General features: G+C 46.8%; 1 protein-coding gene across 1 annotated transcript in view; it reads left to right on the top strand.

The window, feature by feature from the left end:
- Positions 1-2,528: 2,528 nt before the first annotated feature.
- CASS4 (Cas scaffold protein family member 4) overlaps positions 2,529-26,269 on the top strand; it is a gene marked incomplete at both ends in the record, with an annotated part of 40,626 nt that continues 16,885 nt past the window's right edge. The window contains one exon of the mRNA XM_080683922.1: positions 2,529-2,564. Coding sequence (XP_080540048.1) covers positions 2,529-2,564 — 36 coding nt within the window. The remainder of the gene's footprint in view (positions 2,565-26,269) is intronic.

Here is a 26,269-nt window from a genome sequence, read left to right on the forward strand (position 1 = left end):
GACACAGGGGGGATCAGAGGGGGGAATCAAAATGGCACAGGAGAATCAGAGGGGAGATTACCATTTTAGTAACCCCTTTTGATCCTCCTGTGTCATTTTGATTGTCCCCTCTGATCCTCCTGTGTCATTTTGATTGTCCCCTCTGATCCTCCTGTGTCATTTTAAGTGATCCCCCTCCCCCCACCCCTGTGCCACTGAACACCTTCACCAGACATCCCCCCTACCCCTTTATCAGACATTTACCCCCTGGGGCCTGCCTGGGGAATGTCACTGGGCTTGCTGGGGCCTGGATCTGGGCTGGAGCAGGGTCTGCCACTGACAGAACCTTCAGTCATCATGAAGGCGGCCGCGAGCATCAAGTAGTGTCACCAGAGACAGACTTGCACTCACCACCTTCGCCGCGTCCCGTCCGCTCGAATCCTCCTGTTCTACACGCATTTGCGAAAGTCTCCTCTCTCCGGCCTCGCGCTCACCGCTCACTCCGACCTCTGCTCCGCCTCCACACAGCAGTGATGTCACTGGTTTCTAGACGCCAGTCGGGGCGGCCCTAGCGACCAGTTTACGGTAAATTAATTTTCATTCTGAGACGGAGCCTGGGGCCTTATTTTCGGGGGATGCCTTATATTTCGCTCAGAAGGAAACCTGTGAGTAGGACTTATTTTCGGGAAAACACGGTAGTACCAGTGTTCAAATTTCCTTATAAATTATTTGTTTTGAATTAGAATCCAAATAAGGCCCAGACATTGCGAGTTGATGTGTCTTTTAAGTCTCTTAATCTTCAGATTCCACCTCTGTCTTTTTTCCTCCTTTGCAGTTTATTTATTGAAGAAACCAGTTTGGGTTTTTTTGGCCAAATCTCTATCTCCCCAAGTATGAGGGATGTGTGACTTTTGTTTTAGAAAATAGTGAGCTGTAGATAAAGGACATTTGGACTGAGCCCCTCCACTCTGGAATTTTTCCCCATGTGTATATGTCGGGAAGCATTAAATTTAGGATTCATGGATTCCCACCAGAAACCTGAACCTCCACGTTGGCTCGACGGCTCAGCTGCCTCTTCCTCCTCAATGGTGCCTGTGCACCCAGCACAGCACCTGACAGAGCCAGAAGGAAGCAGGGACAAAGACGCACCAACATTTAATCCAAAACATCGGATGCCCTTTGCCCTACAAGTGTCACCAGCCACGCGCATTGCAATATGATATTATGCTATTCTAACTCTGTGTTATCTGTAAGACTAATAGGATCAAAGAACTTCCGCTAGTCCCCACTGTCATAACCTCAGCCTTTATGACTCACTGCTTTTTCAGATGAGTCTGCTTGTTTTCCTTAAATGGAACTTGCTAATTCCATCATTTTTTTCTGGTTTGTATGTTAATGGTGTCCCAGCCAGGCACAAGCTCTACCTCTAAACCGACCTGCCCACCTGGCTTCTCACCTTGCCTTCCTCCTGAAGCCTTTCCGAAATGACTCCCCCTTCTCCCATCTCTACCCTCTCCACCCACCTCCACGTCATCCTGCCTGTGGAACCCACCTCCCTCCATTCTGTAGGGTTCTTTCCTTGTTGTCAGCTCCCGTCAGCAACACATCAGTTACTTGGTCCAGGAAGTTAACTTCCAACAATGATAACAATTTAAAATATGGATTGTCTCAGCCAGAAGTCAACCCGCTATTTTCGTGGCAGCTCCTTCCGGGTGCTCAGACTTGTGGGGACTACACACTGGACAAGCAGCCCACAAGCCAGTGAGTGCTGTCATCACAGGAAGCGAGCAGAGAGACGGCTCACTGGAGGTGGAAGGATGGGTTGGTGAGACTTAAGAGACAATATAATTCTGTTGCTATGGGCTCAGCATAGCCAGGTGCAGTCAGCACCCAAGAAATGTGACCGAGTGTTGGGTGCAGAGACCAGGAGGTGGGCATGGGGTCAGGGCAGGGAGAAGCGAGGCGCTGAGTGGGGAGGGCAGCAGGGACAAGGTCCTTTAGGGCAGTCCCCTGGCCTGTTTTCTCCTGGCTGTCACAGGACAGTGTTGGGGGCAGGGAGGAGGAACACTGACCACTCTCAGAAAGTTGGGCTCGTGGCCTCTAATCCCAGAAAGAGCTTGGTCTGCTTGGTGTGGGCTGATCCACGGTGTCTGCGGGATGAGAATGCTGTGCGCTCATACTGTGAGCTTTTCAAAGTAGGAACTTCCACCTTCAAAGCAGAAGAGTGTTGGTGGGTTTTTTTCTTTTGTGGTTTCACACAGCAAATGTATGACAATCTCTACTTATAAGCAAAGTGAGACGTTCAGGCACTGAGGACCGAGTGTGGCCAGGATTTCTGGTCCCCTCTCCGTCACCCCTTTCATCTTACTCTTAGCCTGCTTTCCAGAAAGCGAGCCTGCTGGGAGAGTCTTCTTGACAATTTCCCGTGCTGTCAGCTCCACAGAATTCCGTTTCTGAGAACCTGCCCGGAGCATGCAGTGACATTGCTTAACCCACCTCCAGATTGGGCGGTATTAGCCGTGGCGCTCAGAGCGGCTGTTTCACCCGACATGAGAGGAGCGAGCGGCATGGATGGGGCGCCCAAGGTGAGTGATGAGGGCCTTCTGAACAGGCAGGGGGCAAACAACCGGCAGCGACCGGTGTTTGTTCTGAGTTTTGTTTTTTTGTTTTTGTTTTAATATATTTTACTGATTTTTTACAGAGAGGAAGGGAGAGGGATAGAGAGTTAGAAACATTGATGAGAGAGAAATATCGATCAGCTGCCTCCTGCACACTCCCTACTGGGTATGTGCCCGCAACCAAGGTACATGCCCTTGACCGGAATCGAACCTGGGACCCTTGAGTCCTCAGGCCGATGCTCTATCCACTGAGCCAAACCGGTCAGGGCTGTTCTGAATTTTTAATGAAACCAAAGAGTGTACTAGTGGCAGTAAGTTTGCGATGGGAAGGTTTCATGTCAGTTTAAGTGTGGAAAGTGCTTCAAGCTCCTTACCAATTTGACTCAGATGAAAATTACTTTCTAGCAGAAACCAGCTTCTGGGGTTGATAACACAGTCTATCCCTTTGTGTCCATTCATCTAACAAACTTCTTGAGCAAGTGAGACCTCAGCTCACCCCGACCTCTCCTTTCTCTGGACCCCGAGCACACTCAGTGTCACTCCCAAGTGTCCTGAGGATCCTGCGCTCCTGCCCCATACCTGGGCAGTCACCGTGGTTGCTCCCCCTGCTACCTTCATGTTAACTGTGGTATTGATCTGTGTGAGCCAAGCTCCAGGCTGGGACTTGAATCAAAAAAGAGTCACTATTTCGGGAGCAGAACTGGCTACAAAAAAATAAACTTGCTCAGACACAAGGAAAGTGAAGCTCAAGGGTTACTTTGCTACACCTTTAAAAAATATAAGTAGAACAGGAAAATAAGGAAATGGAACACTAAGTGGGGAGTCTTCTTATATGAATTAAATATATGTTACTTATTCTAATAACTAGGTGTCATTAGTGGAATGTATAGCTGAATAACACATGACATCCTCTCTTATGTAGGTCCTGTGTAAATATCTTAGCTGGAATATTGTACACAATTATTTTCTTTGAAAATTTTTTAACCATTGGGAAAATAATAATTTAGTAAACCCCTGCGTATCCTTTACTGAGATTCACTGATTCCAGCATTTAGTTTATACTAAAGGCCCAGTGCATGAAATCCGTGCATGGGTAGGGTCCTGGCGGCTACTGGCTGCCAGCCGGGACCTCCCTTCCCCAACTGCCAGCTGCCAGCTGTGCCACCCTCTGGTGGTCAGTGCATGTCATAGCAAGCGAGCTATCTAACTCTGGGTCGGTCGGTCGAACTCCCGAGGGGACACTTGCATGTTAGGCTTTTATATATATGTTTAGATACTGGCACACACTGTCATTGTCAACCGTTTGAAAACAACTTGTACATGTAATGACACTTCCCCACATCTGCTGAAAACAAGGACATTCTCCTACACAACTCCAATATCAGTGTCACATCCAGGGCAAATTACCATCAAATTAATAATGCCATCCTAACTTTCAGCCCACATTCACATTTTCCAAAAAATACCCTTTCTGGCTTTTTTGGCTGTTATTTGTTTGTGTGCTTGTTTTCCAAGACCACATGCTGTGTTGCTTGTCAGCTCTCTGTCATCCTTAATCAAGAACAACCCACTGCTTTTTACTTTTCTCATAACATCAATTTTTTTTTACTATCCCAGATGTTTTATGATTTAGATTTCTTATGTGCCACCTATTCTGCCTAGCTAATCTCTATAGCACTTTGTAATTTGTAATTAACATGCATGTGTGCATATAACTTATATTTGATGCTCCCAGCATCCCTATAAAGTCCTATTATGAATATTATAGAGATAATAGTAGCTGTCACTTTCTGGCTGTCCATCCACCAGGCCTGCTGCACATTCCATTACATCCTCTCATCTTCAGGAAGTGGAGGTGTTATTCTTCACCCCATTTTACAGATGAGGAAAGTAGGGTTCATTCACTTGCCAAGGCCACATGCTAGTGAGCGGAATGCCAGGAGTCAGACCCAGGCAGACTGAACCCAGAACTCAGCTCTTAACCAGCTTACTATCTCCCGACCCTCAGACCAGCAGCTGGCAAACTTTTCCTAATGGCCCAGATGGTATTTTATGCTTTGTGGGCCACCTACAATCTCTGTTGCATTTTCTTCTTTGTTTTCACAACAAACACTTTAAAAATATAACTCATTCTTCACCCTCAGATTAGACTTCCAGGTTTGATCGACAGGTCGTAGTGGCCAACCCATGTCTTTCTTAGATGCATGACGTCTCAGCTCACACCAGCGACTCTGCCCAATTGTGGAGTCTTGATCCTAGTCCAGGGGCACCCTCAGGGAACAGTTTCCTGGGTGCGCCTGCACAACTGTCAAAGCATGGAGAAGATAATATGTTTCTAAAGGCTTTACACAGACATGAGCAGTTACTGAAAAGGGTTGAGCTTCTTGCCTTTTGCAATGAAAAGTGCATGTTAGAGTTCCATTCATTTTAACCATTGACCCACTTCATTAGTTTTTCTTTTTAATATATTTTTTATTAATTTAAAGAGAGGAAGGGAGAGGGAGAGATAGAAACATCAATGATGAGAGAGAATCATTGATTAGCTGCCTCCTGCACATTGACTTGCCAATCCCCCTACTGGGGATTGAGCCCGCAACCCGGGCATGCGCCCTGACCAGGAATCGAACTGTGACCTCCTGGTTTATAGGTCGATGCTCAATCACTGAGCCACACCACCCAGGCCATCTGGTTAGTTTTAATGCCTGCCTTGGTCAGTTGCTGTTTATATGATAATGCAGTGCTTAAAAGGGCTGTCCTGTGGAAGTGATGCCTTGGGCTTTACAGCAACCCTCACATGCATCCCGGGGCAGCCAGATGGCCCTGCTGACCCTGACTGCACTGCGTGCATCGGATGGTGGCAACGCAGTCATTTCAGCTGTTCCTGGTGTTGCTGTTGCCAACCAACAGTTCCACGTCGGCAGAGCTTTCCCCTTAGTGTGGAGCAGATTTGTAGAATTGACTTTCATTGTATTTTCCCCTAGTTGTCTTATAAAAAACAAGGAAAAAATGGAAAAGTAAACATGATGGTATTAATGATAGGAAACGCCGGCCTCAAACAGTTCGGTTGCAACTAAGATAGGCATCATTATACCTGGCAAAGGAGTAAATCTCACCTGTCACGCACAGGCTTGTTGGACTATAGCCAGTGGCTTCCATTTCAATGTCATTGTAGAAATGCTACAAAATTAGGTCTAAAATACAAGGTGAATGAGTGGCTTTATTGTATGGAAGTCCTTGTTTCGGATTTTTGGTCATTTCAAAAGTGACCTATTTTTGTCTGAGTGTGTGTGTGTGTGTGTGTGTGTGTGTGTGTGTGTGTGTCCATGCACACACCCCATTAGAGATGATCTTGAAAGTAGCATCTTGAAACTAGACATCTTCTCTCACTGGGGCAAATGTCCAGGACTTGAAGGAGGATGACTGAGGTGTCTCATCTGTGAGGAGGAGCCCTGTCAGGCTCCCCTTGACCTATAGCAGCTCTGAGATGGTAAGCAAAACATTTTAAAGTCAGTCTTTGTCCAAGAAGGGTCCGTGGGACCGTGCGCGGAGAACTAACTCACCGTGGCCCACAGTGCCCTGCATGGAGTGCTCCTCTCTCGCCCGCCGTCTTGCCTTCACTCATCAGGATCTGAATTTGTCTCCCCTTTGGAAAGTCAACTCCATGAGGGACACTGGGCTTTCCTGGTCAGTGCTGAATCTCTGTGCCTGGAGCAGTGCCTACAAATAGTAGGTACTCAATAAGCACCTTGCGTTGGGTTGTGTGTGAATGAATGGGAGGTTATAGGAAGTGCAGATGGAACTCCTTCCGACACAGCCCGTCCAGAGGCAGGAACTTCCTAGTTATTAGTCGTCATCCATGACTCTCAGCCCTCTGACCCTACCTGGCCCCAACCTGAACTTCCACTGAGCCCAGATTTCTGAGAAAAGGCCCCTTCCTTCCCCCGTGGCCAGGTATGGCCTTGGATTTGAGCCTTTGCAATTGAAGTCAAGGTCGCAAGGACCTATGGCTTCATCCCTTCATCCACTTCCCAAGGCAGAATATCCCAGGCATAATACCCAGCTTGAAAACACAACTCACTGTCCATTATAGCCATTCCCTCACACATAGTTATTGGGCTTGGAGGTTTGAGTGATCAACACAGAGCAGACATTCAGTGGGGACATACAAAGTCAATAAAAGACTAAATGGGTACAATGATTTCAGTTGGTGAAAAATGCCTTAAAGAAAATAAAACAAGGTGATCTGATAGAGGTGATGGACAGAAAAGGGCTTCTCTGGAGACCTGAGTGGTGGGAAAAGGAACAAGTAGAGGGAACAGCATATGTGAAGGCCCTGAGGCAAGAGTGAATTCAGCAGAGTAGAGTATCTACAACAAGGTCAGTGTCGTTGGAGCAGAGTACACAAGGGGAGAGAGTGGCCAGAAAAGAGGTCTCAGGCAAGCAGGGTCGGCCTTGTAAGAACTCAGAAGTGCATTCTAATTGCAAAGGAAGCCGCTCGTCTATTTAAAGCAGGAGATGACATGATCTGATTTGTGTTTGTAAGTGCTTACTCAGGCTGCTATGCAACAAGAAGGCTGTGGGCAGGAAAGAGCAGAAGCAGGACGGGGATCAGGAGGCGTGCAGGTGCCTTCCTTGTCTGTAGTGAATGGTCCCAGGCTGTTCTCAGTGGACGCGGCGAGGAACCGTTTGCTCTCTCTTTTGAAAAAAATAAAATGTTTGGTGTTTGAGCTGGTCAGGGGATGGGAGCAGAAACAATAGTAAAGGAAGGTGTAAATAGCATGTATTTAACACCATGTGCTAGCTACCTTTTTATTTTATTTTTTAGAAATTGTTCCCCCCCACCACCCCCCCAACAACCTTATTTCTGTTTTCTGTTAAGACAATATTCCTTCTGCAGATAGTGAGGGCCTACCCAGTGCCAGGCACTGTTCCATATATATATATATATATATATATATATATATATTTTTTTATTATTGATTTCAGAGAGTAAGGGAGAGAGAGAGAGAAACATCAATGATGAGAGAGAATCATCAATCAGTTGCCTCCTACACTCCCCACACTGGGATCAAGCCTGCAACCCAGGCATGTGCCACTGAGGGACCCTTCAGTCCGCATGCCGACATTCTATCCACTGAGCCAAGCCAGCTAGGGCCCAGGCACTGTTCTTAATGCCACAGAGGACAAAGGAGTTTCACCCTCTCAGCACTTAATATTAGTAAAGTGTCCCTTACAGCACATTATTCTTCCCCCTATAATAACCTTTATTCTCTCAACACCAAGGGTCCTCAAACGTTTTAAACAGGGGGCCAGTTCACTGTCCCTCAGAAGGTTGGAGGGCCGGACTATAGTTTTAAAAAAACTATAAACAAATTCCTATGCGCACTGTGGGCCCGGGACGAGTCGGCTGCTAAGCAGGACAGGCAGCAGCACCCGGCAGGCCGGATAAATGTCCTCGGCGGGCCGCATGTGGCCCGCGGGCCGTAGTTTGAGGACCCCTGCTCAACACTGTATGTACTCGAGAGCTCACTCTTAAAAAAAAGCTAAACAGAGCACCATCCCACCCCAAGAGTTAAGTCTGCTGCAAACTCTTGGAAGGAACATGGTCTCCAGGATCATGGAAACAGGGAAGTGACCACAGAAACGTAGCTGGTCATTTTGGAACTGTGATGACTAAGGGAGGAAATGACCGCGGCTGGGAGAGGAAATAACTGCAGAGGAAAGTGGGAGGCTGCGAATAGAGGCCGCGGCCAGTGATTCTAGGCTCCAGCCCACCCGAGGTGCAGAAAGGGGAAGCGAACATTTTAGGAACCATTTCCAAATGCATTGCTCATGAGCTGCTTGTTTGCTGGATGGAAGAGGCGGTAGGTACACACGGGTCAGAGTCCGGTGTGTCCTCCGGGCCTGGGGCCTCTGCCTGGAGGCTTGCAGGTTCTTAGCACTCCTCCGCGCAACCCACAGGGATCATGAGGAGTTCCTCACTGCGCCTGAGGCTCATCCGCAGCTCCCTCCTCCAGCTGTATGTTAGCCAATGTCACCAAGCCCCTCTCTTCACTGTTGCTTCTCCTTAGAGTAGAGAGCAGCTTTTGTTTAACTACTGGCCAGGGACCCGTCTTTCAGGTCATATTAGCCATCTGGTGAACAGAAAGTAAGATGTGCCTTGTGCAATGTTCTCTCGGGCTCAGAATTTAAACTCACCCAGGAAGGGCGCAGGAGTCCATTACTAGCAGAGTATTTCTAGCTGTTTCTCTCCTGCACCATGTTCCCAAAGTGAGGGCTCAGCGACTGGAGGCGGCAGGGCCAGTGGCTCACAGATGCTTTCTAACCTCCTGCCGAGTCCCAGGTGAGGCAGGCGAGGCACTGATCTGCCACCCACCACTGACAGGATGAATAAGCCCTGGGAGCTGGAATAAATTCACGCCCACAGAATGGAACTTAATACCAGGGTGGCCCCTCGCTTGCCTGACACCCCTAAAAATGACCCTGGGGGAGGGGGTGAGTAAGTACCCTGTGGGCCTTCATTCCTTTCTCTGCAATTCCTAAAGTAGCTTCAGGTTCCTCCTACCCAATCAGATGGAAAAATCGCACCCGACGGAGACACCCGGGATGACTTTAGGTCCGGTACACAGACAGGTAGAACAGTTTTTAAGGTTAGTTATGTATTTTTTAAAAAAATCCTCACCTGAGGATATGCTTCTCTATTGATTCTAGAGAGAGAGGAAGGGAAAGGGAGAGAGAGATCGAAATATCAAGGTGAGAGATATCTATGTTGCCTCTCACACGTGCCCCAATGGGGGATCGAACCTGAAACCTGGGTATGTGTCCTGACTGGGAATCAAACCCACGACCCTTCGGTGCATGGGACAACACTCCAACCCACTGAGCCACCCAGCTGGATGGTCAGTTATGTATTCTCATTCGCATTAGAAAAAGCCAGAACAACTCAGTAGACATGCAATTTCATACAGAACGCTGCTTCGGGAGCATGTGTTGTTTTTATTAGCTTAATTTAATATTTTAAGTTTAAAAGATGTACAGATGGCACATGGATGTAGTTAAAGATGCATGAAATTGAAGAAACACAGTCTTAGCCCTGGCCAGTTAGGCTCAGTGGATAGAGCGTTGGCCCGCAGACTGAAGGGTCCCGATTCCATTGCGGTCAAGGACATATACCTCAGCTGCAGGCTTGATCCCTGGCCCTGGCCAGGGCACATGTGGGAGGCAACCAATCGATGTGTCTCTCTCACATGTATGTTTCTCTTTCTCTGTCTCTCCCCCTTCCTTCTACTCTCTCTAAAAATCAATGGAGACGTATCCTCAGCTCAGTGAGGATTAACACCAAAAAAAGAAACTGTTAGACAAGCTTTCTCCTAGGTGGAGTTGGTATAATTGTTTACGACCAATCCAGGAACACACAGCACCTTCTATTGTCCCAATGCCTTTCCTCTCCTTTCCCTTCAAAAAAAGAAAGAAGGAGGAAAAGGAAATGAGGAAGGAGAAGGGCCTACCTGAGATTATCTTTAATCCCTCTGATGGCTTTCGAGAACGGAAAGAGGAGCGTAAGAAGGGAAACAGAATGTCGGCAGCTGCGACTGGATGGGACCCTGGACACTGCCTCACTTTCAGAGGAGGAAACGGTTACTCGCCCTCCTCCCTCCATGAGTTTCTCACAAGCAAAGGCCGAATCCTCAACCACTGGCCGCGCTCACTCTCGTGCAACACTGCCTGCAGCTCCTCTTTCCAACCAAGTATCTTAAACAGTGACTCAGGCACCGGGCTGTGAGGCATGGACCTGGGGGAGGCGGCGGTGGGGAGACGCTCTGGGATCCAGGGCCCTGCGGGCTGCAGAAGACCCTTTGGTAGAACATGGGCCACCAGAAACCTCAATTAATCAAGGCCCAGGCGATCTCTCCTGTGGTGTCATCTCAGCCCTGAGCTTAGATCAAGTGCCTGGCTCCCCCCGTTGCCCCCAGCACACATTGTCAGGCATGCAATGGGGTTGGTAAGCAACCGTCAAATCTCTGAGGCCCTGACAGTGCATTTCCGCAAGATCCCTATGAACAGAAGTGTGTTCATTCCAACAAGTTGATCTGGTCAAGACCCAAACCTGCTGGAAAACCGCAGTAGTGAGGCATGAGGGAAGAACATGGCTCATTGCCAGTGGGTGGCCTGGGAATTTTTCTGGCCACAGCCTCTTCCTCAAAGTTTCAAGAGTGGGCAGCGCTTTCTGTGGCTGCGGAAGTCACTCAATGAGGGGCCTCTTTACTGGAACCACCAGCACGAATCCCAATGGTGGAGAAATCAGTTAAGGGTTGTGCTTGTTTGTGGAATCCAGGGTCACTTGTAGAGGTGTTTACATTTTTCTTTTTCTCTCGGATCGCATCTCATTTCCAAGTTCTCCAGGTTGTTCACTTCTTTGTCCTCAGTGCCTGTAGATAAATTCGCCTCAGTAGCCATTTGCATCCGGATGGAGGGGAGGGGGCCGTCGGGAACATCCAGGGAGTGTGTGATGAACCGACCCCATCCCTCCCCCTGGCTGCTGGCTTCCTCCCAGATGGCCTGTAAGGACAGCTGCGGAAGATCACACTTGGGCACAAGTGTTTTAGCCCCTGGGCTTCTCGGCATTTGAGCACAGCTACCACAGAAAGTGCCCCTTCCAGAGTGATTTCCGCCGGAGTTGCCCAGGTTATGGAACAATCACCTTTACGAATAATTTCTTTAAAGGATGAAGGTGAATGTGAGTATCTGAGTTTCTCTCCTCTGGCATCCACTTCCTGCTTAGGACTCTGAGTTAGCCGTGGGAAGGAGTCCATTACTTGGTATTTCTTGATTTTTCCCCCTTAAGTTTAGGGAAGTAGTAGGTTAAGATGTTTCCCAAATTATTTCACACCAGTGGCAATAATTGAAAGTTGTTTGTGTTCCAGGTTTTGAAACGAAAAAGAAAGAATTTATATTATGTTTAAAAGGTTATATTCTACTCAGTTAAGTTTTTCTTTTTTAGCTTAAATGTTACTTTACATATAAAAGTAATTGGGGAAAGGGCATTTCAGTTCAATGACTTCGGATCATTGCCTGCACACACTGGAACCTCTCATTCTAAAATGTTTCAACTTTTCCCAAAAGAGAGCTCGGCCTTCCCAGCCTCTGGCAAGTCAGGGTCCACCGCAAAAGCCACAGCCGTTTTCTCTCAGCGTCTCTCATGTAAATCTCTGCTCAATTGTTTCAAAACGGCTCCAAGAGAAGCAGCTCTTCTTATGTTGGAAGATGATACAAGAAGTTACTTAGCTGTCACCTCATTATAAAAGCTGTGAGAATGAAGTGCAGATGCGGGGGGGCGGGGCGCTCAATGAGGAGGGGAGGGCTGTGTCAGGCCACAGCCCTGCATATGGATTCCCCCTGCCCATCCGCCTGACACACTTGAGGGAAGTCACTTAATAGATTTGCAAACCTCAGGGCCAGTTCTGACAATGAGACACACCACACGGCTCCTGTCACGTGTGGAATTCTACTTTTAAACGTTGCCATGGAAAGCTGCAGTTCACAAGGGAAAATAATTTCAGGTCAACGCTTCTTTCTTGGACAACTGTGTCAGAGGGAGATGGTTACTGAGGAGGGAAGGAAGGGGGAGGGGCAAAGGGAAGACGGTGAGATGGAGGGAAAGAGAGTAGATGAGTGATAGGTGAGAAGGGAGAGGAGGTGGTGGTCGTGTGGTGTTGCCATCTCACCTGCAGACCTCACAACACACCCACGTGCAAGGAAAGGAGCAACAGGTCACGCCCACTGCCTCCCCGCATGTCACGCGCGTGCAACACACAGCTCTGGTGTCCCGCGCCTGATTTCCCATGTTGGCAGCATGTCCCCTTAGGGGAGGCCCTCCTGTCTGGTCCGCTGTTTGTGCAGGACCCAAATCACTGCGCAGCTGGCCACAGGGAGGCGGCGTGGTGATGGGAAGGGCAGCCCAGCGCGCCTCCTGTTGGCCTGGACCTCCAGCGACGTCCGGCTCCTGTGGCTCCCAGCGCGCCTCCAGGGAGCCCAGCTGAATTGCCCTCCCGCGGGCCTGGCCGCCTGTTCTGTGTGCCTCAGGCAGGCCTGCTCTGCAGGAGCTGGAGAGAGGAGCACACAAGGTCAGCAGCTTCTAAAAAGCCCGCGAGCATTTCTCAGCATCTCCCGTGGCGGGATTGGCGGAGGGCCTCTGACGGTGTGGCCAGGGGGCTGTGTCCACGGTGTGAGTTGCCCTGAAGTTCAAGAGGGGTTTCCCAGATGCGAGATGCCTCTGTGTGCCAAGTGTTCTCAGCCAAGGTTAAGACTGGCTGGGAATTTGGGTTCCCTTCTATCGAGTCTGGGAGTGGATTGGGCATAAGTGGCAGTGATCCCTCAGAGCTTCAGGTCACCAACGCAGAAGCCATGTTCTTCCAACAGGAAAGCATCCTTATTTAAAACTAGATTTTTATATTGAAAAAAACAAAACACGTGCACATGGTTTACACAATTTAAACTGTACCAGTGAACACAGGCTGAAAGCATGTTTTTTCTTTAACCCCAAATCTCTGGTGTCCTGGGCTCTGGTTCCCCAGCCAGAGGGGGAGAACCAGTGGCTTATGTAAATCTTCCAGAAAGATGCTACATTCATAAAAGCATAAATGAAGGCATACTATACACACAGTTTCTCATCTTGCTTTTTTTTTAAGTTAATACTATATTTTTACATTGTTGTAGGTCAGCTCATGAAAACCCTACCTTGTTCTTTTTCATAGCTGTATAGTATTCTTTTATGCAAATATATCATTATTTACCAGTAATTGCATCTAAGTTATTTTCGGTGCAGAATTAAATTCTGGTAAATAAACACACAACTGAACCAAGTGAGCTAAAATGTTTTTAGCCACTTGCCATCCCTCTCTCCAGCGGCACACTTCGGCACTCTTTGGCATGCACTCATCCATTGCCATCTGCAGTGGAGTCTAAACACTGTGATTGGTAGGCTAAAGGAGCCGACTCTGGAGTCAGAACGCCCATGTTCCAATCCTGGTTATGTCCCTTGCTCTTTGAGCAACCTTGGGGTACTTACTCACCCCCTCCCACTGCCCCCTGTGCTAGCTTCCTCATCTCTTAAATAGGATATTAGTATTAGTACTTGCTTCAAGGGTTAGTGAATCTCAAGTGAGATGATCAATGCTAATTATCGCAATCCCTGACTGAGTTTAAACTTCAAGGCCTCGTTATTAACAAGGCATCGGCTAAATAGTCAGCAACAAACTACCACAGTGCCTGACTCAATATCCATCCAAAAGGCTAGAGAGGATGTAGTTTCTCTTGGACTAATTTATAGGAAAATAATCTAGCTGACACAGACGGTAGGTAGTTAAGAAGTCTTCGATGTGTGGGGTTTGCAAAGCCCAGATCCTTCCCAGGTCTTCGCTGCGACTCCTTAGTAAGTTTCTACTGCTCCCCACTTTCCCCAGGTTACTTCACAGAACACTGCTACCCTTCAAAATCCTATAGATACTCTGTCTTCCTCTGGGCTGTCCTTCCTCTGTCTTCCTTCCCCTTTTGGGAAAATGTGGGTGGGAAAATGGAGGTGGTGAGGGAATTTTTCTTATGTTCTTGGAACTTCTTTTTTTTTTTTTTTTCTTTTTAAAACATAATGAGCTTTTAAAAAACTAAACATTCACAAGCCAACACATTGCAGCATTCTGTGTGATTGGATCTTTCCAAGTCTATCCTTGTATTTTCATAACATGAAATGCTTCCAAGCACATTCCGGGGGAGCGGGCTGTCCTCACAGATCATCGAAGAGCTTTCTCGCTTCTGCACTGACTCCTGGTGGTCCGAGGCTGGCCCAGCCGCCCTGGAAAGAAAGATAGATGGCGATTATAGTTCACTGATCTCAAAGCAAAAGCTGTCTTGGGGACTTGCGGGGTTCAGGGTTCCCAGGCAGCAGAGGATTTGAACTAGTCACAGTGTGTGCTTTTAAGAACATTATGATTTATCTATAGCTACTCTCCCGTGGCCCTCCTGGGGGAATGTGAACACTTCTGCCGCCTTCCCCTAAGACAGACAAATTCTTGGAAGTCAGTCATGGAATCTGTGAGAAGGAAGCTAAAATGCCTAACACAGACTTTTTTCAAAGGATTTTAATAGAAGGAAAATGTCTGTCTTCTTAACATTGGGGTTCCATGATGTAGAGAGCAGGGGCCCAACAGTCACTTTTGCGCAGGGCCCTCCACTCTCCACGGTCTCTTGTCTGGGGGGCTTGTCATTTACTGCTTCCTGCTGGGAGCTGTGACCGCTTGAGATGATTGACCTTCCCAAGGAAATGATGGCATTTGGCGACTGATGGGAACCATCTGAGGATGTCCATGCTCCTACGCCCTGGCAGCAGCCTTTGATCTGAGGAGTGCAGGGTTGGAAGGGGAGCACTGTGAAAAGAGGGGGCAGCGGGCCTGGGCCCGGGGCTGATCTGACCCCGGGAGGGACAGAGGGAAGCAGCACAAGAGGACAGACGGAGCCGCGGCCTGGGAGCAGCCTGCGGTCCTGGACATGACCCAGCAGCGGCTGCAGGTGTGCGAGCCACCGCGGAAGACAGAGTAGAGACCCTGTCCCTCTGCTTCCCACTTGTCGGATCCCCCGTGAGTTTCTCCTCCTGTCCCTGGCAGTTATCACCCTGCCTGTCCTGCAAGATCACCTCCAAGGTCACATGCAACTTTCACCACCTCCTCCCAACAGCTGCCCTGAATCAGTCTTCAGCTGAGCCTGGGGCATGGCCCCTCAACCGGGCCCTGGCTTGTGACCTCCCCCTAACCCCTTCCCAGCAGCCAGATATAAACAGCAGCCAACCCAGAAATCGAGCCCCAGGTCCCTGTGAATGTCTCTGAAGCCACCTGCTCATCTTTCAGTTCCTTTAACTCCTCACCACCCACTTCACACACACACACACACACTCACACACACACTTTCACACACAAACTCACACACACACTCACATACACACTCACACATACACACACACACACACACACACACACACACACACACACACTCCCTCCCTCTGACCTTCCACATTTCCTCTCTCTCCCACCCTTGATCAAATTCCTATTCACCCCCAGTTCCCACTTCCATGGTCCCATTCCCAGAGAACTCTCCCTAAGCTCTCGTCCATCATCACTTCCCAACAGCAACCACAGTTTCTCATAGCTTCTGGTGTTTCCCTTCATTGCTCTTAAGAGAAGCAGAAGCCCTATACAGTTGGACATCCACTTACATGCAGATTGTTTTCAGTAAATAATGTACCTGTGTTTTCTCAAAAACAGTTCCCTTTCCGCAGCTTACTTTGTTATAAGAACACTATATAACATACACAATATAAAAAACATGTGTTCATTGACTGTGCTAGCAGGAACGCTTCTTCTGCTCAACAGTAGGCTATTAGTTAAGTTTTGCGGGAGTTAAAAGTTATGTGTGGAATTTTAACTGTGGAGGTCGGCATCCTGACCCCTGCATTGTTCAAGGATGAACTGTATCTACAACATTTCTGCTTTGCCAGCGTATTTATTTTTTATTGGAGTGAGTGTCCTCCACTGGAATGGACATTGGTGTAAGATCAGGAACTGTTTTGTTCACCACGATGTCTCCAGCACAATAGTGGGTACAGAATAGATGCTCAGTACAATCCTGATGAATGAATGAATGCATGAATGAATGGATGAATGGATCCCAGGATTCTCCAAGTATAGCTCATTACTCCCAGAGCTTATTGCTGACTCAGCAGAGATGAGCACATTGCATCTGGCAGATGTGTGAAGGCCTCCCCGGGGAGGTGAGCATCCCCTTGAGAACAGGGAGCCTCTTCTTTGCCTTTCTTTCCCTAAGCTCCCTCCCCTTCTTCCTTACAAGTGTTTATTCATTTTCCTTTCTCCTCTCCCAGCTGTTGTATGAAGTGGGCATGTGGAGGAAATGCCCTTTTTGGGGAAATTGGTTAAGAAGGTTTCTTCCATGGTACCCAAAATCTAACTAGCTGTGTGTCCACAGGGAATCCTATATAATAAAAGCCTAATATGCTAAGTGTCCAGTAGGTCGTCCGTTCAACCAATCAAAGCATAATATGCTAATGATATGCTAAGGCCGCTCAACTAATCGCTATGACATGCACTGACCACCAGGGGGCAGATGCTTGACCAATAGGTTAGCTTGCTGCTGGAGCCTGGTGGATTGGGACTGAGCGAGATGGGCGGACACGCCCTGGAGCCCTCTCACAGTCCCTCCCCAGCTGGCCAACCTCCCATATCCCTCCCCTGCCCCAATCATGCACTGGTGGGGTCCCTCGGCCTGGCCTTCACCCTCTTGCAATCTGAGACCCCTTGGGAGATGTCAGAAAGCCAGTTTCAGCCCAATCCCACAGGCCAGGCCAAGGTACCCCACTGGTGCATGATCAGGGCCAGGGATGTAAACAATTCATGCACCAGGCCTCTAGTAAGAATATAAATATATATCATTTTTCATCTCAAATATTTATACAAATGTTTCCAAATTAACACCTTATTAAAAAATACCTTGTGAGTGGCCTCAGTGACAATTGCAATTGTTAGGAGGTTCCTTTGCCAAGGCTTGTCGATTGTGTCCATGTGTTACCCATACGGAGGTTAGCGCAGTGCTGGGGGCACAGGCGCACAATGAATGTTTGCTGCTCTTTTCTTGTTCGTCCCACACTGCTGGTCTAGAGAATTACCAGCTCCCAGTCCGGTGAGGATGGGGAGTGTGGTGCGGTGTTTCTTCCTTTTCCATGTCCTGCACAGAAAGGGAGAAAGACAGGTTCCTGAGGGGAGGAGCTGGGGATTAAGAAATTAGAGAAAGAAAGAGACAAGAGACAGAAATAGATTCAAGCTGGGTGCTGGGTGACTTCCTGTCCTCTGATAGAGAGACAGTCACACACACCTCAGACAACACAGCATATTTATTGGTTTCCAAACGGGATTTTATGATCAAAAGGAGTTTCGGGTGTGCCCAAATCCTATTCATCAGGATCTGAGTAAGCTCCTTATTTTGGGTGGGTCAAGGTCCTTTTTGTTCCTCATTCCAAGTACATGGATAAGAAATCAGTACTGATAACAGGATTCTGCCAGTGCCCTTGGGCTCAGCTGATAAGAATTAAAAAAGTATCCATGTGCCTTCCCAGACGGCTCTCTACATCTCCCCCATTTTAATTTTTTAAAAGAAATCTTGCATTTACAGACCAGAAATAAACATATAAGAACAAAAAATGTTTAGGTCCCAATTTCAATGTTCAAAAGTTCCGAGTCCAAATTTTAATGTCCAACAGTTCTGAGTCCAAGTTTCAATGTCCAAAAGTTCCAAGTGTACACGTCAGCAATGACATCTGGATGGTGGACAAATGGTGGCAATGCAGGTTTGACCTCTGGTTTGGTCCTGGGCAACCTGCAGTGACAGCTGCTGACTGCTAGCATGGAAAGGTGTCGTCAGCGTCTTCCATATCTGGACTGTTTCTCCTCTTGTCTTCATGGCTGAATTACTTCCTGCTAATTCCTCTCTGTTGCAGGAATCCACATGGTCTTGGAGTTTTTGAAAATATAAACATATTCTCGTCCAAAGGTTAATAAAGAAATCTTTTTTGTGAATTTTACTTGGGATCCTTTTAATTTTTTGTCCAAAATTATGACTGCTTTAGGGTTCATTGCATGTTAAGCGATTTTAACATGAAATGAACTACCAATAGAAATTTTGGTTAATACTTTAGGAACAGCCTTTTGTACAATTAGATTTTCTTGAATATTCCCTTATTTCATTTAGCCAATTTAAATTAATCTGAAAACTTGACTATTTTACTGTCAAATTTAATACTTTAACAACAATTTTAGTTAATGGAAAGGATTATATGCATCCTTGAGAAAGCCCTGAGCACTCCTGGATTTAGGCTAGATTTAGGTATAGGGCAGCTGCCATCAACCACTTCTCTGTTTCCTGGGTCTCAGTCTTAGCTGGGCCAAGTCTCTTGTTTGTAACTGGATCTCAGTCTTAGCTGGGCCAAATCTGTTTGTTGCCTGGGTCCCAATCTGAGCTGGGCATGGGAAGCACGAAGCAGCCATGGGGCAGGAGACCTCCCTCAGAAGGGGCGAGTGTTCAAGCCCCTGTAATGTTGGGGGGGGGGGGGTGAGGATCTGTGCCACACCTCTGTTGACCCCCAAGTTCTCTCCTGATGGCCCCCTGCGACTGTGCCTGTCTTAGGTTGCCCCTCCCTTGAGGAGTCTTACCCGTCATTGACTAGCCAGCCATCCTCCAGGGCCAAGCAGGGTGATGTAAGGTTCAGTTCTGTCTCCTTGATAGCCTATGCCCCTATGGCCTCCATGCCCAGCACCTGCCTTGGGATCCCCCCACTGGTGGGGGGCCCCGGCATTGATCATATATCTTGGGGAACCCAGGTTTCTTCTCCAGGGAGGGCCCAGCTCACACCATTGTGCGAGAGACAGATCTATGGTACCATCCAACATGAGGTTTCAACCTCAGAATGAACTGAAAACTCAAGCAACAGCTGTGGGCAATTGAATTGTGAGAAGAGGGTTCCTTTTGACAAAAAGGGCCAATATAGAATGCTCAAGTACCTTCCCAAGGGGCCTTTCACACAGTGGAAGGAATTGAATCCTTTCATGTCCCTTTTAAATTGCTGCCAAACATTAAAAAAAAATTTAGATTTTTAAGTTTGTTTGGATTAATTGTACAATATGCTGTTTGTAAAATATCAAAAATTATAATGACATTGTAGAATAATACCATGCAATTTCAAGTATATTAGATGTTTTAAAAGGATTTCTTTTAAGAAGAGAGAATAATTTTCTTGTGTTACTCTGGGCCCTTGGAGCTTTACAAGAATCATCTCTGTTAAGGCCTTGAAATTTTAACATGGAAAAAAACCATCAAACAAATATTTATATTCATATATGATTTACTAGTTTTTGCATCCGCCATTCATATGCAAACTTGTTATCTACTTCCTGCTGGTTACTTGCCTCAGGGCGGGAATTTCAAAAGGGGCTGCTTAAAATGCCTTGGGAAACTAGCTTTAATTTGTCTCCCAGTTCATTTTCGCCATCTTTAAAGCTAAAATCTCTAGGGTTTTTATTCTGTACACAGAAAAGTGTCAAGCCCAGCTCAAAAACTATGCGCACTCGTTTTTAAACTGGCCTTTTTGCTTTACATGAGCACAGAAATCCCTGATGCATTTATGAATTTGTAAAAACTTTAATTCATTAGCTGGAAAACGGAAAGATGGTGAATATGAGGCCTCTTATGGTGGCTTTCTTGGGGAGTGGTGTCTATATTGGATCGCCACGTGTCTCTCCCTTCCCCTACATCCTGCTTACTTTAGGGGAAGTTTTTGCAACAGATCTGGCCACATTTTTTCATGCTTAAAAGACAGATCTCAAATTTTTTCTTTATAACTAACACCCAATTTGGCCAAGATCAGAATCTTCCTGCGGATTATTTTATAAATTTTAAAGAAAACTTTTAAGTAATCTCATTGCAGGAGAGCAGATAGCTTTGCCCTCTCCTGCCACCTTTAAACTTCTCTGCACCAGAGGCTGTTGGCTGAGCTGAGATTATCACCCGAGGTGTGATATTCAGCTTCTTGAATGGTGGGATGAGTTGTTCTTTCAGGTCTATGGTGGTGACGTACTGCTCGCTCTGGCACCCAGATGAGATTAGAAGCACCTTTTGGGAAAATACAAACGTGCCCTCTTCCCCACATCATTACTGGATCTGGCCCTTTCCACTGTCCTGTTTGTAAATCCTTGCACTGTGCCATACCAGCAGATGCTACGGCACCAGGAGTTTGATGCCTCTCGGCTGCTGTGTGACCTTCCTCGTCACAATTAAAAAAATTTAAAGTGTAAAGGGCATGATTTAACTGATTCTGTGGAGTAGGATTATACCTCTCTCCCCCTTTTTGTTTTTGTAATTGAGTTTTTAACGTTCGATTAGCTCTTTCTACAATTGCCTGTCCCTGAGGATTATAGGGAATTCCTGTTTTATGCACAATTCGGTATTGCTTACAAAACTTCTGAAAGGAGGAACTAGCATATGCAGGTCCATTATCTGTTTTTATCTCTAGGGGCCGTCCCATTACTGGAAAAGCTGCTAGGCAGTAGTTAATTACATGCTTTGCACTTTCCCCTGTTCCGGGAGTAGCGAAAATGAAACGTGAGCATGTGTCTATGGAAACATGGACCCACCGAAATCTGCCAAATTCAGGCACATGAGTAACATCCATTTGCCAGATTTGACTAGTTTTAAGTCCTCGGGGGTTTACCCCTAATGCTGGTACAGGGAGGTGGATAACACACTGAGGGCATTGCTTGACAATTTGTCGAGCCTGCTCTCGAGAAATATGGAATTCCTTGCGCAAGGCAGAGGCATTTTGATGATGCAGGGCATGCGAGGCCTGTGCCATGGAATATGGGGTGATCTCCTCTACTGAGGCAACGAGACGATCTACTTCCTCATTACCTGCAGCCAAAGGACCTGGAAGGCCAGAATGGGATCTAATATGGCCAATAAAACATGGGAATTGCCGTTTTTGAATAACTCTTTGCAAGGTGATAAACAGATGGAATAGCTCTTCAGAGTTTGTATGCCCAATAGTAGCAATTTCAATAATTGTAGCCATTCCGACTACATAAGCACTGTCACTGTAGATATTGACAGGTTCAGAGGCAAAGTTTTCTAAAGCATAAATTAAAGCTTGGATTTCTACTCGTTGAGCAGAGGAATAATTTGTCTGAATTACTTTAGAACTCTTTACACTATAAAATCCTGCTTTCCCTTAGCTGGATCCATCAGTGAAGACGGTTAGTGCTTGGGGAAGAAGTTGCTGCTTAACTATTTTTGGAAATATAAAAGTTGTGACAGAAACTGCAAAATCTTATTAGCAGGATAATGACTTCCAATTTGACCAGGATAATTAGCAAGAGCTGTTTGCCAATTAATAGAGCATTGCCATAGCCAACTTTGCTGTGCTATGGTAAACGGCACTATAATGAGGGAAGGTTCTTGCCCTACCAATTGAACTAGTCTGTGCCGTACTTTTGCTATGAGCTGAGAAACCAAATCATGGAAAGGCGTTAATACTTTGGCTGGAGAATGAGCCAGGTGAAGCCATTCTATTACACCTGGGTCCTGCCAAATGACTCCCGTGGGAGTATGAGTAGTAGGGAAAATCAATACCTGAAGGGGTTTAGTTAAATCTACTCTTGCAAGCTGAGCAGCTTCAAGGGCAGCTTCAACTTTGGTTAAATCAATACCAGCTTCTGCAGTTAATTGTCTAGGAGAAGATGGTGAGGAATCTCCTCGAAGAATACTATACAAAGGAGCTAAATCTGCAGTAGTCAATTTTAATGATGGACGAACCCAATTAATGTTCCCAAGTAATTTTTGAAAATCATTCAAAGTTACCAATGAATCCATCCGAATTTGTAAGCATTGAGGACGCACAGTACGTCCTTCAATTAAACTACCTAGATATTGAAAAGGAGAACTTTTCTGTACCTTTTCTGGTGCGATACACAGTCCCAGAGTTAAGAGAGAGTGTTGTAAATCTGCAAAAACTTTATGAAGAGTGTCCACATTCTCATAAGCCAACAAGATGTCATCCATATAATGGATGATGTATGCTAGGGGGTGCTGCCGTCTTATGGGGCGGATAGCTGCATCTACAAAATCCTGGCATAACGTAGGACTGTTAGCCATTCCCTGCGGCAGCACTTCCCAGCAGTATTTCTTTGCTGGCTCTTTAAAATTTATTGTAGGGACACTAAATGCAAATCGTTTACAGTCATCTGGATGCAAAGGGATAGTGAAAAAACAATCCTTTAAATCTAGAATGAGTAGCTCATAATTAAGAGGAATAGCAGTAGGTGAGGGCAGCCCCGATTGAAGGGGGCCCATAACCTCCATGGTTTTATTTATTGCTCGGAGATCTTGTAAAAGTCTCCATCCACCTGATTTTTTCTTAATTACAAAAATAGGTGTATTCCAAGGACTATAAGTAGGTTCAATATGACCAGCTTCAAGCTGTTCTTGTACTAGAAGTTGTGCTGCTTGAAGCTTCTCTCCAGTTAAGGGCCATTGATCAACCCAAACAGGGTCGTTAGAGAGCCATGTAATCTTTGCAGCAGTCTTCTGGGTTGGAGAGATGACCAAGGCCCCTAATGAAAAAGCTGCGGCTCACTGTATCCTAACCCTCTTCCCCCTGGCTGGGTAGACGTGGGGATAGGGGATAGGCTGCCTTGCTGCCTTTTGCCTGATCCTTTAAAGGGATAACATCCTTGATTTAACGTTTGAGTTGTAACCACAGCATTGGGACTCATTAGTAATACTCCCATTTGCTCTAAAACGTCCCTTCCCCAGAGGTTAATAGGTAAATGATCAAGCACATAAGGTGTAAAATATCCCGTATTTCCTTCTAAATCTTCCCATTTGATAAGCTGCGCACTCTGTTGAGGCTGAGAGACTTGGCCAATGCCTTGTAGATTGGCAGTAGCTGTATTAAGAGGCCATGCAGGGGGCCAGTGCCTGGAGGCAATCACGGAAACATCTGCCCCGGTATCTATTGTTCCTCGGAAAAATTTCCCATTTAATTTTAACTCTAGTTCTGGGCGCCCTTGTTTAACTAGCTGTGCCCAGTACATTTGATTAGAGGATCCAAATCCTCTTTCTCCCCGAAGCTCTGTGGAGAGAAGTTTCCCAGCTGTACAACAGGGCAAGATTACAATCTGGGCTATCCTAGTTTCTGGAGAAATTTGAATTATGGTACTTGTTATCTGTGCTATAACTTTAATTTCACCAGTATAGTCTTGATCTATCACACCTGGTAAAACTTGAAATCCTTTCATAGATAAGCTACTTCTTTCTGAAATAAGTCCCATGGTGCCCTTAGGTAATGGTCCATAAATCCCTGTAGGGATTGCTTGTGGACCCATATCGGGAGTTAGTACATATTTGGCGGTGGGACAGAGGTCCAATCCTGCACTTCCTGGGGTGGCGCGGTAGAGTTCCCTGATAGTGGACCGGTTGTAGGCAGGCCCGTATGGTACGACAGTGCCCCCCACTGTTTGGCGGGGCCGGGGCTGGGGCCGGCCCCATTTGCCGTTTCCCTGATGTGGGTCAAGAGGCTGGCCATCAATGCCTCTCTGGGAGCGGCAGTTATTGGCCCAGTGTCTTCCCCTGCCGCAGCGAGGACAAAACCCCAACTGCGGAGCAGAGAGACTAGGAGCTGAACTTCCTTGTCCCCTTGAGGCAACCTGTTGCCAGCAATTCTTTGCAATATGGCCTGGCCTTCCGCAAGTGAAACAAGTCCGTTTTTCTTTGCTCCCTGAATGGTCCCTTTGCAGAGACTCCTTCAATGCAGCAGCCAAAGTCACTCCCTGAACATAGGATGGCCCAATATCAGCACAAATACGGATGAACTCAGAAATTGACCCCCTTTTTCTGTAGGGGCGTAGAGCCTCCTGACATGTTCTATTGGCATTCTCAAAAGCCAGTTGCTTCACTAACAGGGATCCCGTATTGGAATCTCCAACCACTCTGTCTACTGCCTGAAGCAACCGTGCCACAAAGTCCTGATAGGGCTCCTCTGGCCCCTGTATAATTTTTGTAACGTCCGTGCTTTTTTCTCCCTTAGTGGGCAACTCCCTCCAAGCCTTAGTGCCACAAATATTTATCTGCTGATAAGCTTGCAAAGGGAACATCATCTGAGCCTGTAAGCTGCTACATGTTCCAGTTCCTATTAACATTTCAAGAGTGATAGGCACACCTTGTTGTTGATTTTTAGCTGCCTGTTTTTCACTAATTTCAGCCCAATTGGATTTCCACAGTAAATAATCTCCAGGGGAAAGACATGCCTTAGCCAATGTTTGCCAGTCTTGAGGAGGCAGAGCTTCACTAATTACAGTGTCAATCAAGCTCAAGACAAATGGAGAAGTGGGGCCATACATGGAGACAGAGGTTTTAAACTCCTTGAGGGTTTTAAAAGGAATGGCCTCGTGCACTCTCAGTATCTGCCCTGGGTTGGTAGGGTCTGGCCTTTCTAGGATCGGATACATTGAAAATCCTGTAATATCCTCTCCAGCTCGTCTTGCCTCCTGTAAGGTCAGCTGTAAAGGGGATAGTACCGGCAGCACAGCAGTTGTAGTTACTTTCATATTTGGCTGTGTGCCAGTTTCTGGCCGTAAAGGCTGGGGGGTTAGGGTCGTTTTTTCAAAACTGTGAGCAAGATCTTCCTCATCATCTAAATTATCTCGCTCATGGTAATGTTTGTATCTCCTTTTCTCAATCTCTGGCTTCCGCTCATATTTAGGAGGTAAATACTTGTTAGGCCGACTCTTAAGAGCAGTGGCAGGAGCAGCAGCGGGTGAAGGGGGGGGAAGGTGGGGGGAAGGAGAAGGAGGAGGAGGAGGAGGAGGAGGAAGAATCTCCTTTCCGAGACTCTGAATTACCCATGTTTATACCCGGTTATTCAAGTGAATTCACAATTCACAACACACAATACACTTCCCAAAAACTTAACTTAATCTGCGCGCACATCGTGGAAGTGACCCCCTCGCCGATTTTCCCTCCGTACTCAGGTCCCTGTTCGGGCGCCAAATGTGGTGCGGTGTTTCTTCCTTTTCCATGTCCTGCACAGAAAGGGAGAAAGACAGGTTCCTGAGGGGAGGAGCTGGGAATTAAGAAATTAGAGAAAGAAAGAGACAAGAGACAGAAATAGATTCAAGCTGGGTGCTGGGTGGCTTCCTGTCCTCTGATAGAGAGACAGTCACACACACCTCAGACAACACAGCATATTTATTGGTTTCCAAACGGGATTTTATGATCAAAAGGAGTTTCGGGTGTGCCCAAATCCTATTCATCAGGATCTGAGTAAGCTCCTTATTTTGGGTGGGTCAAGGTCCTTTTTGTTCCTCATTCCAAGTACATGGATAAGAAATCAGTACTGATAACAGGATTCTGCCAGTGCCCTTGGGCTCAGCTGATAAGAATTAAAAAAGTATCCATGTGCCTTCCCAGACGGCTCTCTACAGGGGAGGAGGAGTGTAGCCCTGTGGTGGTCAGGGATGGCCTCTGCAGGAGGTGACTCCTGAGCTGAGATCCGGAGGAGGAGGAGCTAGTCATGCAAAGATCTGAAGGAAATAGTTCTAGGCAGAAAGAGTAGCAGGAATGAAGGTCCTGGGGTGGACACAAGCTTACCAGTGTGTCTGAGCAAAGTAAGAAAGCAGTGTGGCTGGATAACAGGAGTAGCGGGCCAGGCAGGGCAATCAGGTGGGGAGTTTAGGTTTAAGCTATTGAAGGTTTTAAAACAAGAGGTCAACCACTGTTATATATGTGTATAAAACATCATCCTGGCTGGTGTCTGGAGCATGGATTATCAGGGGAAGGATGCAGTAATGTATGTGAAGAGAGCAGAGTCCAAGTAACCATGGACAAGTCATTTGATCCTCAGTTTCCTCATCTGTAAAATGAAGCTAAGAAAACCTACCTCTGAGGCCTCTGAGGATTAATGGGTATAATGACTTCCGTGTACCCAACACAAAATAGGTCCCCACTCAATCGAATCCACTGTTATCTCCTCTTTCTAGGTAACACCTCAGGACTTCTCACACGTGTTTAAT

This window comes from Plecotus auritus, assembly GCF_963455305.1.
Source record: "Plecotus auritus genome assembly, chromosome: 8".
NCBI classification, from domain to species: Eukaryota; Metazoa; Chordata; class Mammalia; order Chiroptera; family Vespertilionidae; genus Plecotus; species Plecotus auritus.